Genomic DNA, 17,386 nt, shown 5'->3' with positions numbered 1-17,386 from the left:
AACATAGATATTACGATAGTTGTTTCCTTACGAACCGCTGATACCGATCGTCTAAAGCCTTGTATACACTTGAAATAAAAGCTTCGCGGTGCAATCACCCCTGGGTGCAGTTTGAACACTCGTGTAAAAATTTGCAGCCTTGTCGCACAGCATTTCAGCAGAAGGGAACATTGATATTAAGCGTACAGTTTCGATACCATCTAACTGATAACGATCGCATTAACTCGTATGTACGTTTGCAATAAGATCTACGTGTAAAATCTTGTCTAGCAACTTGGACGGATCGATACGAAAAAAAATCGATGGCGTACTTGTCGCGTAACATTGTGTTCGGGAACAACGTTGTTTTTTCGTCGCGTAACGCTATGAAATTGCAATCGAATCTTGTAATGTTACTCTTGCAACGACGCGGCTGTTTGTAACGAGAACCGGTAATCCGTGCTGTGCACAGGGAAAACGCGACGCAAATGGTCCTGTTAGTGACCAACAGCAGAGAATGTTGATCGAGATAAAATGAAGATAAAGATATTATCGTGTATCGGTTCAGAATCATCCATTGATTGTCGATCTTTCTACAAAACGTTAATACGTATCGGTAGGTAAAATTTTACGCCGGACAGAACGGTCGATTCCTTGTTCGATACTCCTTTAATGCTTCATTAATGCTTTAATAATACTATGTGCGTAGAACGGTTGAGCCGTCGCGCGCCATTTTTACAAGTGGATAAATGGCTTAACTACCAGCCGCGGTTACTCGTTTCTCCGGCGTGCCACTTTTCGAACAATTTAGTGCATTTTTCGCGAATAAAAGGACGCGGTAAATCGAACGTCTTTACGCTCGTTCGAAGTTTGAGTATTGAGCACCGGTCGGGAATATTTTTCATCGAGTTTCAGTGAATAAGAACCCAACGATTCGAAGCTCCTTCGGTCCATCGCGCTACAGTAATGGCTACGTATCGAGATGTCTTATCGGAGAGCTCGTTCGCGATTCAATGAAAATAAGTACTACACTGCCGTTGCACGAGAGCTCTGTTCAATGCCATTGGCGTCTTCTGTGCCCTGATTGCACCGTAATTGGAGTTCCTTGATGGATTGTATCGCTTCGTAAACGCGATGTTGCTCGGTGTTCTATTGAGCTAGGTTTTTCCCGCCGGATTAACGGTCGAATCGTCGTCCGACTCGACGAGCAATTTGTTTGAGAAACGAAGTTGATCGTGACACTCACGATTCAGCAATTCGTGGCTTTTGTTTATTTTTAAGCCTCTCCGGTTCCCTGTACTTCTTCACTCTCCCGATACTTTATTTTTCCTCCGTTCTCGCGTTTCTTGCACTCGCAGTTACTTTTTTACTTTCATTGTTCCCCGTTTGTTCCGTTTGCTTGTTCCGTTTATCCGAATTTCGACAACTTTCGGGCTGGTCAATTTCTTGGATTCTGAATTTACTAATTTTTTGGAATTGGATAATTATTCGGAAGTTTTCCAGATCCTTCATATTTTTGAGGCTACTCACTGTAATATTGTCCTGTAATATTGTCCGTGAGTTCAATTGGTATAAGAAAATAATATAAATTCATCAATTTGTGAACAGTTTTCAGCCGTTGTCGGCCGCTCTCGCGTTTACGTGACTTCGCGAATTCAATCGTGATACTTACACAAAATTAAATTTTGCATTCTTTCTTAACACTTACTAGCTTTGTATATATACATAATTCGCACTAGGTTGTAGTTGCTTTCAGTAAACATACGAAAAATTCTCAGTACTGTAAGAACAACATTTTGGTTAGAAATTATTAATTTTTCGAAAAAGTATCACAAATGTACGAGTTTCGAGTAATCATTTACAAGTTTGACATTTGTAATACTCCTTCAAAAAATGAATAATTTCTAACAAAAATGTTGCACTTACAATATTATCCAAATTCATAAAATTTTCTCTGTTCATTTTTCGGAGCGAAAATATTAAAATTTATTTAAAAGAGTATATCACTGGACATGTTAATTCGTTTGTAATGTTCAACCGATAAGACAATTGTCCGCACATTCCACAGTTTCCAAGTATAAACACGATTCATTTCGTTTAAGGGTAAAATCTAATCGTTTTCGTTGAACATTTTTCCCGAATCTGATAATTTTCCAAAAATGTGATCAAACTACGTTCAACCCCGCAAGAATTGATATCCAAGGGCACGAAATTTGTTCAAAAATGTTCAAATATCAACTCACGTGTGAAAAGTCTTCGTAGACTGCACCATTCTCCAATTTCTCTACTTCTTTGTTGGTCCGTATCCAAAACAAACATCGTACGTTTCATTCACGAAATTTCCACCCTGCCAATTTAAATGACGCGCGCGTCTCATTCAAGTGAACTGGGAGCCAAGCGACTGGGCTCGTCGAAGGAGGAGTGGGGGGCGATGAGAGGGAATCGCCGGCCGTGGGTCCAGGAAAACCTGTTTCTCGTTGAAGGGGCACCCGGTAACGCTAATTAGACGCGTGCCAGGGCGAATTTTCAGCAGGAAGCGGCGGCGCGTGGCCGCGATAAATCAGCGCCGGATCGTGGCGATTATGCTACGGCAGTTTCACGAAATCTCACGGCGTGCACTGATGGACGAGTCGCTCGAGAGCGAGAGCGAGAGCGTGCACCGAACGCTTCCGCAGTCTGGAGCGATGTATTTCGGAATCGGTTTCCGGTCCGGTGGATTAAGTTAGCGCGCGATTATTATTAGGATTCTGGCCACTGGTTTTCGGAAGCTCGATTTTCGGACTTCCGTTGACCTGGTCGCGTTCTGGAAATGCATTTTACATGAAAAACTGAAACCGAAATTAACACCCCGGGGATCGAAGACCATTTTATAGGAAAAATAAACTGAATATTGAAGCTGGTGGGTCGGAGGAGAGAAAATAGATAGAAAATCGGCACAAAAACCATTTACGTTAGTATTTATAATAAACGTTTCGACCTTGGGTGATGAAACTGAGTACAGTTTTTCGGAGCATAAAATTAAGGATAATGCTTGCGTGTTGGAAGAGCAGAAAGCATTTTACGGAAAAATGAAATTAATGTTGGGGATCGTGGGTCGCAAGACCGAAAATAAATAGAAAAATCGGTACAAACGGTATGTTATGTTAGTGTTTATAGTAAACGTTTCGACCCTGGGAGTTGAGAGAGTAGAAACCATTTTATATAAAGAACGAAGTTAAAATCGGAGTTGGTGTTTCTAAGTGTTGATATCTAAGAGAGAAATTATTAAGATTTAATTGTAAGAGGAATTAAGTTACGCATTGATAGAGTGTGATTTTTTATAAAAAAGAAAGTTTGAAATAACTATAAAAGTATGGTATGTAATTGTACTATATTTTGTTTCCAGTAACGAGGACTGTAATTCAATTTTGGAACGGAAAAGGGCTTGCGATGAATTTAAAAAGCAACGAAGGATGTGCGTGCAAAATCTCGATTTAAAGGTAATACTTTCATGAATATTGATGCCTATAGACTCTCGACCAAATTGCTCATCGTATACCACGGATGCCCACAAACACTGGGAAAAATCACTGCACCGTGTGCGTGAAACGCTCATAGGCGTTCAGCGAGTGTACGAATTTAACGTACGAGAAGTTCTTCCGCACGGAGGATCGATTAACACCACAAGCTCGCCAGACTACTTTGCATCGTAGTCTCCCGTAGCGAAAGAGTTAATGACCCATACACGGACTTCCCTAAGTTATAAACTATACTTACCATGTCGTAGGTGCTTATCTTGCACTATGTTGCGTGTGCAAGTAATTTAAGTTGCTTAGCAATGTTTCGTGAAATCGGAAAACTACATGCTTAAAAGTTACGAGTACCATAAAACCGGGCATTGCCTAAAGGGGAAAGAGATACAACCTAATGTAAGCTGTTCAGAATGTTTGCAACGTGCACACGGACATGTGAAGCTGGGATATGGCGATGTAAACGTTTTACTATAGGTATGTAATTATATTAAATGTTCATAGAGTGCAGACTGTGTTTCGGATGGAAGAACGTCTGAAAACAGATTCTTTTACGTATGAAAATGAAATACTGATAGACTACTTTTGAGAATCGACAGGATATTGTAACCCTCTGGCGACGGAATTCCCTCCGGGAGATGTCGCTACGGTTGATAAATGTGGTACAAGATGAAGGACCAGAACTGGTTAAATCCCTTGTATTCTACACTACTTTATACCCAAGCGCATATTTGAAAATACTTTGCAGTATAGTCAACCATTTTTGAACACACCATTACTATCATTTCTCATTCAAATAACACTCCATGCGAGTATAAAATTATTATTATTATTATAACGTCTTTATCATGCAAAATTATTATTATCATTATCATTTCTTTATTATGCAAATCACGAGTCAGTACGCGACATGGCAGAATCATGTTTTAGTTGAACGAAGGCTGCTTCTAAATTTAATCCTCTTAAAATGATACCTAATGGAAAATAACCTCGAAACCAAGTGCTCCCTGTCAAGTTGTCGCAAAGTGATTTTTATTGTATCTCATCGTTTCTCTTTCGTATTCTCAATTTGTACGAACTTTCTGTCACAAAGACCAAAGACTCGATCGGATCTCGAGGTCGCGACAACCCGAAAGGGACTGTTTTCTTCAAGGGAGCAAAGTAGTTTATCATGCAAATCACGAATCATTGTACGTGCCATGGCAGAATCATGTTTTAGTTGAACAAAGGCTGCTTCTAAATTTAATCCTCTTAAAATGATACCTAATGGAAAATAACCTCGAAACCAAGTGCTCCCTGTCAAGTTGTCGCAAAGTGATTTTTATTGTATCTCATCGTTTCTCTTTCGTATTCTCAATTTGTCCAAACTTTCTATTACAAAGACCAAAGACTCGATCGGATCTCGAGGTCGCGACAACCCGAGAGGGACTGTTTTCTTCAAGGGAGCAAAGTAGTTTATCATGCAAATCACGAATCACTGTACGTGTCATGGCAGAATCATGTTTTAGTTGAACGAAGGCTGCTTCTAAATTTAATCCTCTTAAAATGATACCTAATGGAAAATAATCTCGAAACCAAGTGCTCCCTGTCAAGTTGTCGCAAAGTGATTTTTATTGTATCTCATCGTTTCTCTTTCGTATTCACAATTTGTACGAACTTTCTATTACAAAGACCAAAGACTCGATCGGATCTCGAGGTCGCGACAACCCGAAAGGGACTGCTTTCTTCAAGGGAGCAAAGTAGTTTATTATGCAAATCACGAATCATTGTACGTGCCATGACAAAATCATGTTTTAGTTGAACGAAGGCTGCTTCTAAATTTAATCCTCTTAAAATGATACCTAATGGGAAATAACCTCGAAACCAAGTGCTCCCTGTCAAGTTGTCGCAAAGTGATTTTTATTGTATCTCATCGTTTCTCTTTCGTATGCTCAATTTGTACGAACTTTCTATTACAAAGACCAAAGACTCGATCGGATCTCGAGATTGCGACAACCTGAAAGGGACTGTTTTCCTCGAGGGAGCGGAACGAGACTTTTCGCGTTCAGTGCCGCTCGAAGGAGCTGGAAACGTCCTCGAGAGAGCAGGTGCCAGCTTTGCCTCGTTTATTTCTCCGTTTTCACCCTGCCCCCGTCCCGCCGTGGGACGTCAAGAGCCGTTTCCACGTCTTGCTATTTCTGCCAGGTGGCGAGTTGACCGGCCGTCCGCCATTTTCCACTGGACGTTTTTGGTTCAAGATTAATTAAATCCGTCTGGAAATAGTTGCGATCGCTAGGCACCGGGGTTGTCATGGAGGACGAAGGAGGGACAGGGGCTGGCTGCGACGCGCGCGATTCGGTGGCGTAACACGCGATGTTAATCTTCTTGTATTCGCCTCTTTGCACGACGAACGCGCTCTCGACTTTAGACCGCTGTTACGACTCGACAGCTTGATCGATTTCCGCCTTTCACGGTTCTGCGGATTCGTTTTTCACTCGTCGTTCGGGTGATTGGTCCTCCACTTGGAAGGAAACTCAACCTGGACTATTGTTTCGATGTCCGATTCATCCTACTCTTTGAGCAAACATGTGTACTCTATTAGGGCCTAAAGAATTGGATAGAGTATACCATTTTCTGCACTCTTTGAGAGCCCAGAGAATAGAATAGAGTGTACTCTACGAGAGCCCAAAGAATAGAATAGAGTGTACTCTACGAGAGCCCCAAAAATATAATAAAGGGTACTGGTATTAAGAAGTCTTTTAAAGAATAGGATAGAACGTACCATTTGTGCACCCTATGAGAACTCGAAGAATAAAATAGTATCCTTTACGAGAGCTCGAAGAATAAAATAGTATCCTTTACGAGAGCTCGAAGAATAAAATAGTATCCTTTACGAGAGCTCAAAGAATAAAATAGGGTGTGCTCTGTGAGAGCTCGAAGAATGGGACATAGACTTTTTGTACCCCAAGAGAGCCCAGAGAATGGGGCAGGGGCTGGGGTACAGAGGAAGAGATCGTCAGAAAATCAAAATTTCTCGGACAATTTCAATGGGGGTTTCTATCACACCCTGTAGAAGCAATCGAATCTTCTGTAGTGGAAAACTGGACTTGAATTTAAGAGTTACATGCCTCTTTGGAGACCTCAAGATCATATTCTTTGGACATGTTTCATTTGTTTCGATTAGATATTTCAAAAGGTGAAAGGAAAACTTCACGGTGCATCGAAACTGGTATCGGTAGATGAGAGGAATAGTGGTTCTAACAGAAGCTTAAAGTCAACAGTCGTAGAATGAAAGTGACCGGGCACCTAGACGAGGCGAGGATGGACCAAGGCTGGGTCACGTTCAAGCTGAATGGACCTGGAAGCCCATTCATAATCGATATACTTACCTACGAGATTCCATTCGGTCAACAGTGCCAACGTGCGCCCATTCAGCATCGATCCATTCAGTGTGAATGACCCTTTACTCAGCTAAACAGCTGGACTCTTCACAAATCTACGTCCTCGTCGCAATCATCGACGTGTCTTCGTTTTTCTTCGCTCTAATTGCGGATGGAAACTCTCGTGCAAACCGATATAATTACTTCTAGAAACTTCTTAAAGAACAGTTTTCTCGGTTTAATCGCTTTATCGGAATTTTATATTATTAGAAAATTGTATTATTCGAAGAAACGTTCATTTTGTAGTTTCTAAGTCTGCTAATTTGCACTGGCAGCTAACGTCAACACGGATGTAACCGTGACTACGTAGTTGGGTCCATTATGCAATACAAACGTCTCTGTACAGTTTTACCTCGTTAATGTGTCGAATTGTACCCTCGATAAACGAACCGTTATTCTCAACACTGTTGCTCTACCTTGATCTCAATCCCAGACAACAAATGTCGACTTTTTGAAGAAAATTGTTTGCTTCCCTCGTTAACTGTACAAGAAATCTACCCAGTAATGATCAGTTAACGAGGTAGCATTGTATACTGCTAAAAATTGGGTTATCGTGTCTGTACGTCATTCGACAGAAAGAATAATTTCACGTTGAGTATTCTGGTTTGAACTTTTAATTATTTTGAGAAAAAAAAATACTCGACACGAAAACTCGATTTTAATTTTTTTTTTCTCTCATTATAACTGAAGATTGACGGTTTAAAAGTCATCAGGAGGGGTGCTTCAACGTCAGCTTGATGTTCGCGAATCGTAGCAGACGAGAGTGCCTCAGCTGGTCCAGTTATTGGTGCATTACGATTCCGAACGACACGCGAATGCTAAACTTAGCCAGATGGAATTCGCATAAACGTCACATGTTAGAGTACTGTGTGCTGAACACTTCGAGGCGGTAGTCGATACGAAATTCCGTCGAAACGAAATTCCACCGGAACGAAATACCACGGATAAACGAAATTGTAACCCCGAGAATTCGAAAAAGACGTCGAACACCAATATCTCGAGATTCTTGTGCACACAGGGTGCGAAAGAAGTATTCATCGCTACCATAAGAAATCAAGCAACGTCTCTGCCTCCGAACAGATTTATCAATTGTAAAAATTCATATAACAAACTTAATATACAAAACTATATTTGACCGATTTTTACGAACCAAACGTGCCAGGTACACCGTGAATATAACAGTTACATTCCATCATTATTTCTACTCGAGTTCTACTAACCAAAAAATACACATAAACGAGGTCTTTTTATTTTGACACACATTTTCTATTCCAATCCCTTTTCTAGAGTTCTGGTTCATAGTGACTGGTTTTCTAAGAACTCAAAAAGATATTAACCGAACAAAATTTCATGATTCCTCGTCGACGTCCCCCATCGTTCACCTAGTCTAGAAAATAATCCACAAGAAGTAGGACAATCTTCGTTAATTACTCGTCGGTATTTTCTGAATACAAGACTTAATATACATTTTTCCTTCTTCGATGTATTCTACGCGACAAGATGACAAAAAGTTTCGAAAAGAATGTGTGGTAAACACTTCGTTCTTTAGCAGAAATTGTTTCAGTATTGACCAATTGGATGGTATGGACTTCTTGCTAAAACGAAATACACCAACACAATCGACTAGTGGTGTCATCGCGCGGTTGATATAATTTTCAAGTAGAATACATGGGAATGAGAAAATGTAACCTTAAATATCGAGTGGTATGGGACATCCCCTCACCGAGTGGAATATGTGGTAATAAAGAACTTTCGACCTTGAATATCGAGGTCATTCGCGTGTGCAAAGATCCGTGAAAATGAAGATACTTTTTCTACACCCTGTACGTACACAAGGGGCAATAGAAGAGGCTACTTAACGGACGCAACCCTTCTAAAGATAGCGTAGCTGATTTCGTGGGCCGTTTTCCATTCTCGTTTTCTGCTTCTTTCGAGATTGCAATTTATAGAAGCACTCGGCACCTGTCACCTTCCCCGTGGTCGACCCGCGTTTCTGCAAGGCACCAGGAATAGCTGCGAAAGAGAAAGGGAGGCGGAGAAAACACGTCGTGTAGGGTGGGATGGGGAAAACGCAAACGCTTTCACCCTCCATCTTCGTGTAACAGAGATCCTAGCAAAGCCATTGGTCAGTATGGCAAATGAGTTACAAATTTTTCAATTAAATCGTACAAACCGTGCCACTATATTTCACCGACTTTTCCGAACCAAACGTGCCAGTTACACCGTGAATATAACAGTTACATTCCATCATTATTTCTACTCGAGTTCTACTAAACACAAATACACGTAAACGAGGTCTTTTTATTTTGACACACATTTCTCATTCCAATCCCTGTTGCAGAGTTCTGGTTCATAGCGAGTGGTTTTTTAAGAACTGAAAAAGATATTAATCGAAGAAAATTTCATTGATTCCTCATCGACGTTCCTCGATCGTTTACCTAGTCTAGAAAATAATCCACAAGAAGTAGGACAATCTTCGTTAATTGCTCGTCCGTATTTTCTGAATACAAGGCTAATTGGACGCGGTATCGTCCGATTGGCGTCCCGAAAAGGAAGAGGCAAATGAACGAGCAAAAAGAACGGGGAAAAAGTCAACCGTGAAGGACCGCGGAGGGGGAAGAGTGACAGCGAAAGAGGCACGGGGACTCTTTGCGGAAAACGATGATTGGCCGTAATTAGGAGCGACTCGCCGAATGGACGGGGCTAGTTGGAAACGATCCATGGCTTTTATCTCGTTCCCCGCGACAGTAGGAAAAAACCGCGAATTCCTGCGGGGGTTCTCGTTAAAAGCTCGCGATATTGCAGCTGCCGTTCACGTTCGCCGACAGCGCGGTTTGATTTTCGTTTGGCGTACCAGGTGAGTCGCTTTCGCTAAATTAATTCCCACTTCATTTACACGCTCGTTGAAACGATACTCCCGGGCTCGGTATTTACCGTATTGCTCGAAAAGTTCAATCGTATCCTGCTAATTGAAAGATTCCCCGTGCAGAAACCACCATTGTGGGACGAAACCACTCGTTTATTCCCCGCGAATAACGGCGATCGTAAAATATTAATCGGCCACGTCGCTAAATGAACCGTACGACGCGACGGTTGTTTCTCGGCGCTGAATCGGTCCTCCCCACCACCACCACCACCGCTGACACGCATGCGCGTGTGTATCATATGGCGCGGCGGTTCGTGTAGTCGACTCTACAGTCATTTGGGGAGAAACGACGCTCGGGATAGCTAACGTATTAGGGTGGGAGAGCGGCGCAACGCGCTTCGCGCGATAAGGAAGCTGGTACACGAGATTTCAATTAGAAACGAATATCGCGTTACAGGGAGAACGTGACGCGTTCTTCGTAGAATGTCCGCACACAAAGTTTGAAATTGCACGGCATTTGATAACTGAAAGGCGCCGCCAGGTGGCGCTCACTGTGCGTTATTAATTTTATAGTCACCGGATATTGCTTGTATTTCGAGTTAATTATTCTAAAGGACAATTTCTATTAACTCTTTGGGACATACTGGGTTGAAACATGTCCTGTATTTTTATCGCCTTGACGTGGATGGTAGAATATATTTCAATCCGTCATGGAAAATTAAAATAACTCAATTGCAGAGTGGAACTGTTATCCATTTATATCTCTAGCGTATATATGCGCGTGATTTTCCTAACTATTATGACCAGAGTATATCTACAGGGCAATCCACCTACATAAGGTCACCAAATATCTCCTCTAATTATAGGGGTATAAAAAGTAGTTTGTATGTTATTTGAATGGTTTGAGAAAATAGTACTATTTTTCTGATTTTACAAAGTGATCGATATTTTTTTGCATATAATTGTATAATTTTTTTTATTGCATTTAAATGTAAATGTGCATGTTGATTCGTTTGTGGATCGTACACGCTGCTTCGAACTGACATTACCATTTTCAGAAAAATATTTCACCACCTTTCCACGTTTAGAAAAATTACTCTCCGTAAAATTGAATAGTTTCTATAAATCAGAATCATATGAATTAATCATATAATGTACACATATAAACGTATTTGTATATTAACTATACGATGCAGTAAACAAAATTGCACGCAAAAAACATGGATCACCTTGTAAATTCCGAAAAGAATTACCTTAAAAGAAAATATTTTTTTGCAATATAATTGTTTTTTCAAATCCTTCGAATAGCGTACAAAATATTTGTCCTACAACTACAAAGTCGAAAAATTGTGTTTTAAAAATATTCCATTCCAGATACAAGAAATTTCCGTAATCTGTTACTAAAATTTATTTCAATCTTATAAATTATATCAATCAAATTGAAAGTGTTTTTAAATTATCCTTTCGTAATGTTTTCATTTATATTTCTTTATCAATTTGTTTCCGTGTGAAATTTATTTACCGTTTAAATATGAAAGATTTATATAAATATGGAACGTCTTGTTACGAAAAATAAGAACAAATATAAAACCCTGAGGAATTTGATTTCGAACGAATCTAATCTCGAGGACTCTTTGTTGTTTTCAATGAAGACGTATCGCATAAATGATGAAAAATGTCTCAGCGGTAGAAAACAAACGTTTCACATACGATTAATAGTCAGTCTCCAGTAGTAATTATATGTATTTGTAATTCTGTGTGATAAACCAAATATGTCGGTAGTAGGCTTGTAATTAAGACCTTGCCGAAACCGCTCGTTCTCGGCTGTAATTTTCTTCAGTTTACATAAAAGGACTATCCATCATGACGAAGATCTTTTGATAAATGAGTCGAATTTGTACAGGACCGTTCACAAACCATGTACAAGAAGAGACATCGTGTACACGACAAATAGAACGATTTCTGGCTACGAATTCGTTGCACCTAAACACTCTTGGTGACAAAAGTGTCTTATCGAGACCAAAAACATCTTTCACGGTGCACTTAACGAGTATCGACGTCTCTAACCGTAAACACAAAAGGGCGCCAAAATTCAAATGACGTCCGAAACGCGTTCCAATTGGAAACGAAAAACGCACCTGACAAGTGTGACTACAAAATCTCTATATGCAACTACTGGGGGTTGTTGAACTTTCGAATTTTAGCACTGAAAGGAACGAATCTGAACAGCAATAATTCACTGAAAGCATCGCTGATAAATAGAAACAAATCGGTGATTTATCACCAGAAGTATGTAAAATTTGAATTGTTCGTAATTGATAGCAAAGTGAATTCGAAGAAATTCGATTGGTCGTGTTCACCGCCGCTGAAACACATTGCACAATTACGTCGTGTGTAAATGTTATACAGTTGTCACTGTGAAGTTAACACGCGTTTGACGCTTCGTGTCTTGAAACGAGTTGTAACCGGCCGATTTACATATGTTTCCACAGAGTACGCAATTAATCATAATATATTAAGCAATATTTTACGCCGAGGGTGTTGTTAATGAATCGAACTGTACAACAAACCTGGAATTACTTCATTAATTTTGACGACTATCCGGCGATCGTCCTGTGAGGCAGAATTAAGCCGAAGCGCCCTGAAAAAGGACTCGCTGGATCGAGATCGATCGTTACGGGTTTCAAGGCCGATCGACCAGAAACTAACACTTGCTCGACGTGTTAACAAACCACGACCAATTAAAAGGAGAAGACCGGGCGTCCCGAGATCTTTCATTCCTCTATACATTCGTTCAACGGCTATCGATCACGATGAAGTTGCCATCGGTTCGATCTCAGTCCTCGTAGATCATTCAACACGGGGCTCTCGTTAAAACAGTCAAAGAAAAGGTACATTGAGTCGAACAGATGCTTTCATCGTTGTATCTTGGGCTATTCAATCGTCTATTTTCTTCGTAGATATCATCCCTAATTATTCCTGTGTCGTAACGATTGGAAAAATAGGACCCGAAGAAGCCGGAGTCGCGGTGTGCGTTTTACTCGAGCCAGCTGGCGACCAACCGAATGAGAGTAATAATAAATTATTTTCCTGATAAAATTCCCTTATAATTTATCACGGAGGAGCCAATTATTCCATATAGGGACACCGTTGCTCCCTCGAACCGTTGCAAACTTCCACCTTGCATCGTGCACCGCTGCTTGATTGCTAATGTCAAAAATCGTAGAGCTGACAAGCAACCGTAGAAAATCTCTCATTTGTTAGGGTCCAAGATCCTAATGAAGCCATTAAATGATCACCGAGGAAAATGGAAAACTTCACCCTAATGGGTTGCCGAGCTCACCACGCTCGCCAGAGCAGCCACGAGTTCAAGGAACGCGACTGACATCTTAATTTCGTTCATTTTGCACACCTCCGCTCGTTAAGCAGTCTCCGTCTCGCCTCGGGGGATCCATGCTAGAGAACAGTTTTGGAAAAGTAGCGCCGCGGGGCTAGGATTTGATTGAAACCTATATAATCGTAAAGATAAACCACGGTTAGGCGTGGAAAAATCGCTCCGGGGAACCAGTTTCCCTACCGCCGGTATTATCATATGAATTGTCCGGTTGTAGAAACGCTACGCGAGTAGCTCTTTTAACGAAGCACTTGGATCCTGGATACGATGTTTATCGCTGACTAGGATATTGTCGGTTTCAGCTTGGAAAGGACGAAGAAGCCGTTTCACGCGTAAAAGTTCGATACGCCCCGTTTATACGATTAAAGATTAGATTAGTGAGCTGTACATCACGGTCGAGACCTAACCTAACCCAACCCAGAACCTATTTATAGCATCGGTGAATAGTAAAATCAGGATCGATTCCATTTATGCGATAAATCGTTAAAAACAATAACCCGACGCAGATCAGATTAGAAGATTCGAGAAGTCCTCCTGTACTTCAAATCGGGACATTAATTATTTGTTCGATTGATCGTCGAAAGGATCACTTGGTGTATTAGGATGACACCTGGCGTATACATTTATACAGTGAAACATTAGAAGCAATACTCAGATGCTGTGTATACGATTGAAGAGCAGAAAAGTCACTCTACTTATTAAAAGGACCAGTTTGTACATTAGGATGAAACCTAACCTATTTGTACAATGAGACATTATGAGCACCTAAGCTTAACCCCTGACCCAATTCGTACAATGGAAGGTTAGGTCTGGGTTAGGTCAGTTGTTCGATAAATTTTGTCGTTTTTTCCATTCTAAAAAAATACATGTGACACTTCAACGTTTGAACAACTGTAAATATACGAACGAGTCGACGGATCTGCATGAAACTTCACACATGTTCGTCGAATAGTAGTACCATCTTTAGAAAAATAAAACAACGAACCTTGTAGCTCCATTTCTTATCGAACGACAAAATTTATCGACTATGAGAGTGATAATAAATTATTTTCGTGATAAAAGTCCCTTATAATTTATCACGGAGGAGTCAATTATTCCATATAGGGACACCATTGCTCCCTCGAACCATTGCAAACTTCCACCTTGCATCGTATACCTCTGGTTGATTGCTAATGTGAAAAATCGTAGAGCTGACAAGCAACGGTAGAAAATCTCTCATTTGTCGGTCACCGTTTTACCGTTATTTTCCATTATTATTTATTCAATTGGCTCATCTTGTAGGACGAAATTTAACCTACTTGTACGAGGAGACTTAAAAGCAACAAACGTGGAGTAACGGCTCGTCGAGCGAAGAAAGCACAGTCTGTGAGCGGACTCGACGCGGAAGAATATTACGATGCTCGCGTTACGTTGTAATATCCGAGTGGTAACAAAGCCAGGACGGTCGGTACACGGAGGTTCTTGTTAGTACACGGTGCAGCGGACGGAACATTAACAGGAAGTGCTTCTCCACGTGACCCAACGTGCGCTTTCGTCGATCCCTTTAAGCATTAGCGACGGCGCTTGCCTTACGTGATTCAATTGCTTACTAGATGGTCGCGCTTTCCACGGAATATTGATCTGATAATGGTCGTGAATCGATTAACCCGTTACCGATGGATCGATCGCCGTGGATCCGCGTACGTGTTATAGGAAGGAGGATTTCCTATCGGATCGCTGACGTCTCGCACTCGGGAAGTCGGAGATTTTATCGAGTTTCTTGATGAGCTAGCTAGAATTAGCTAGTGTAAACTAGCACTGTGAAATAAGACACCTCGACTGGGAATTAATAAGACGTAATCTAAATGTTAATACTGTCCATCAGGGATGTCACGATCCCTCTGAAGGTTTGGTAACCTTTACATTTGGACTTCTTTTAGATACCGTTAGATTAGCGCAGACCGAAAGATCACATTGATCGCAGCTTCAGATGTCACCTGACATCATAGAAAACTTCTAGAGGATCAATGGTATTGAAAGTATTCTAAATTAGGAATCAGATTCAAACGAAGATCTTTACTCTACCGTTAGGGTCGTATATCGTTTATATTGAGATGTCATTCCTTCCATCGACTTCGCATTTACTGATATTCGAATTCCCTCTGCTGAAGGTTGAATGGAATTCACAATCATGTAGACTTAGATTGATCATATATGTTACAATCTGCCAACGAAACGTTAAAACGAAATGGTCTAGAGACCTGTCTTGTTACAATCCACCGATAACATCCTCTTCAGACTCTCTGGTGTATTCGAACTATGGTCGTTCACGTCCACGAATCAGCCTCCTTCCCGATCCACTGTTGCCCATAATTATTTACTTCTACGAACCGGATTCTTCGTTCTCGTCAGCATCTACAAGTCGGCACGGACACTTTCGCTAGTCGCGTTAGCTTGCTTCGTTCACAATATACAGCGCTGTAACTTTCCGCTTTATTTGTCTCACGATTCCCTGACATCTCTGCTTTCAATTCGTTCGGCGGTTCGCGAATTACGACGAGTAAACAAGTTCTCGTTGCAGAACGTCTAGAGTCACGTCACCAGCGTCAAATAGGCTACTTTCTCCGTTTTACCGTCATTTTCTCCCTTGTACCACAATGTAACGTTGAAACAGTCGAAAGAGCCCTAGCTACCCCACTGTCACTAGGACAGCACAGGTCGAAAGACCTATAGTGATGGAAAAGACATGGAAGATGTTTCCTTGAGAATTAATCATTTTTTCTTGTTACTAGTGTTTGGACGACACCTACTTTATTAATTGCAAATGCATCTAAGGTATAGGATTCACTCATCGAGGAGGACCCCCGCGTTTATTAACTACATATGCACCTAAGGTAAAGACTCCATATATTGAGAAGGATCGCACAAAATGAATCGCAAATGCACTTGAGAATAGAATCCAGGGATCGAGCAAGATCGCCCAAATGTGTTAATTGCAAATGCAACTGGCAGCAATTTTCAAAGATTTATCGACAACATCGACAACAGGGCAGTGATCAACTCCTGGCTAGAGTGCCCCATTTGCAACAGTATTCAATGTCCAACCGAGGGGATATTGTAACAGAGAATAGGATCAAGGAATTCTCGTTCCATCAGGACAATCCCAAGGCGACTCAGGATCAGAGGCTATTTGGATTATTCGCGGGGCTTAACGCTTTGCTTCGAACGATAAATGCCACCCGCGTGTCGTCGGACACGGCTCTCGCGTCGTTTACACGACGAACGCAAACACAGACGGCAAAAAAGCGGCCGCTCGTAAAGTGACGTGCATCTGTGCCCGTTTGCAGCCGGCCTCGGTTGCAGCCCGAGGACAGAAAGGGCTGACGGTCGTCCGCCTCCAGGCGGTATGTCGCTTTTACCTGTGTTTTTAAACCGTTCGAGTGAACGCTGACCTTACTCACCACTGTGAGCACTTGGAGACTCGGCGTGATTTTTGCGCAAGTCTACGCTAGGTCTAGGTTAGGTACTTCTACGTAGACCACAATTTGGTGCCCTAACAATTGAGCGATATTTGACATTTTTTTCTGGCAAATTAGTGGATGCATCGATTTCAAACTTTGTACGCGTATTTGTTTATATTTCACTAACGCGCAGGAATATTTTCAAGCTCGAGTAATCGATTTTGTTGAAATAATCGTACGTCCACGTTTGATACGGTAACTCTCGTTCTAGTCATTTTAAATGAAAATATTTAAAAATTTCTTATTCTGCGAAAATTTCAGACCTATGCAGAACAGAAATTATGCACACTAGCATGCCATATATGCGAGAACACTACTCTAGATAATAGGCCACCATTTACAATTATATCTACCGTTCATGGATGTTGTTACTAACACCTCGACTTTCAACGTACACGAAGGTAAAGTTGCAACAAGTTCTTTTGGTCTATAATATTTGAAAATGGTGTCATATTTCGCCGTTATGTAAATTAACTTCAAAACTAAGTCTTGGAAGTACTATTTTTTAATTTATCGAAAAAGTTCTATTCGCCATACTGGGTAACGTGTAGAATATGAATAAAACCATCATGCATTGAACGCTTTTCTGCCAATCAGCTGCACATGGCCAAGAGGCGGAGATCTCTAGCAATCTCCTCTTCGAGACGACATGTTTTGAAAATACAGACAGAAACGTGTACACAAATAGAATCCAAGGTTTCTCTCGGTTTAACGACATC

General features: G+C 41.1%; 1 protein-coding gene across 5 annotated transcripts in view; it reads left to right on the top strand.

The window, feature by feature from the left end:
* Positions 1 to 17,386, top strand: part of LOC143150747 (uncharacterized) — a 170,007-nt gene that overhangs the window by 135,495 nt on the left and 17,126 nt on the right. For 2 of the 5 annotated variants that reach the window (XR_012993157.1, XR_012993169.1), the window contains one exon: positions 3,365 to 3,965. The exons of 1 other annotated variant lie outside the window; for it this stretch is intronic. Coding sequence is in view for 1 of the 4 variants with exons in the window: in XM_076319217.1 (XP_076175332.1) it covers positions 3,365 to 3,458 (94 nt within the window). In the remaining 3 variants the exon portion in view is untranslated. The remainder of the gene's footprint in view (positions 1 to 3,364; positions 3,966 to 17,386) is intronic. 2 more of the 5 variants (XR_012993170.1, XM_076319217.1) reach the window with 1 other exon arrangement.

Source organism: Ptiloglossa arizonensis, chromosome 8, assembly GCF_051014685.1.
Source record: "Ptiloglossa arizonensis isolate GNS036 chromosome 8, iyPtiAriz1_principal, whole genome shotgun sequence".
Taxonomy (NCBI): Eukaryota; Metazoa; Arthropoda; class Insecta; order Hymenoptera; family Colletidae; genus Ptiloglossa; species Ptiloglossa arizonensis.
This window is presented reverse-complemented; position numbering and strand designations above follow the sequence as displayed.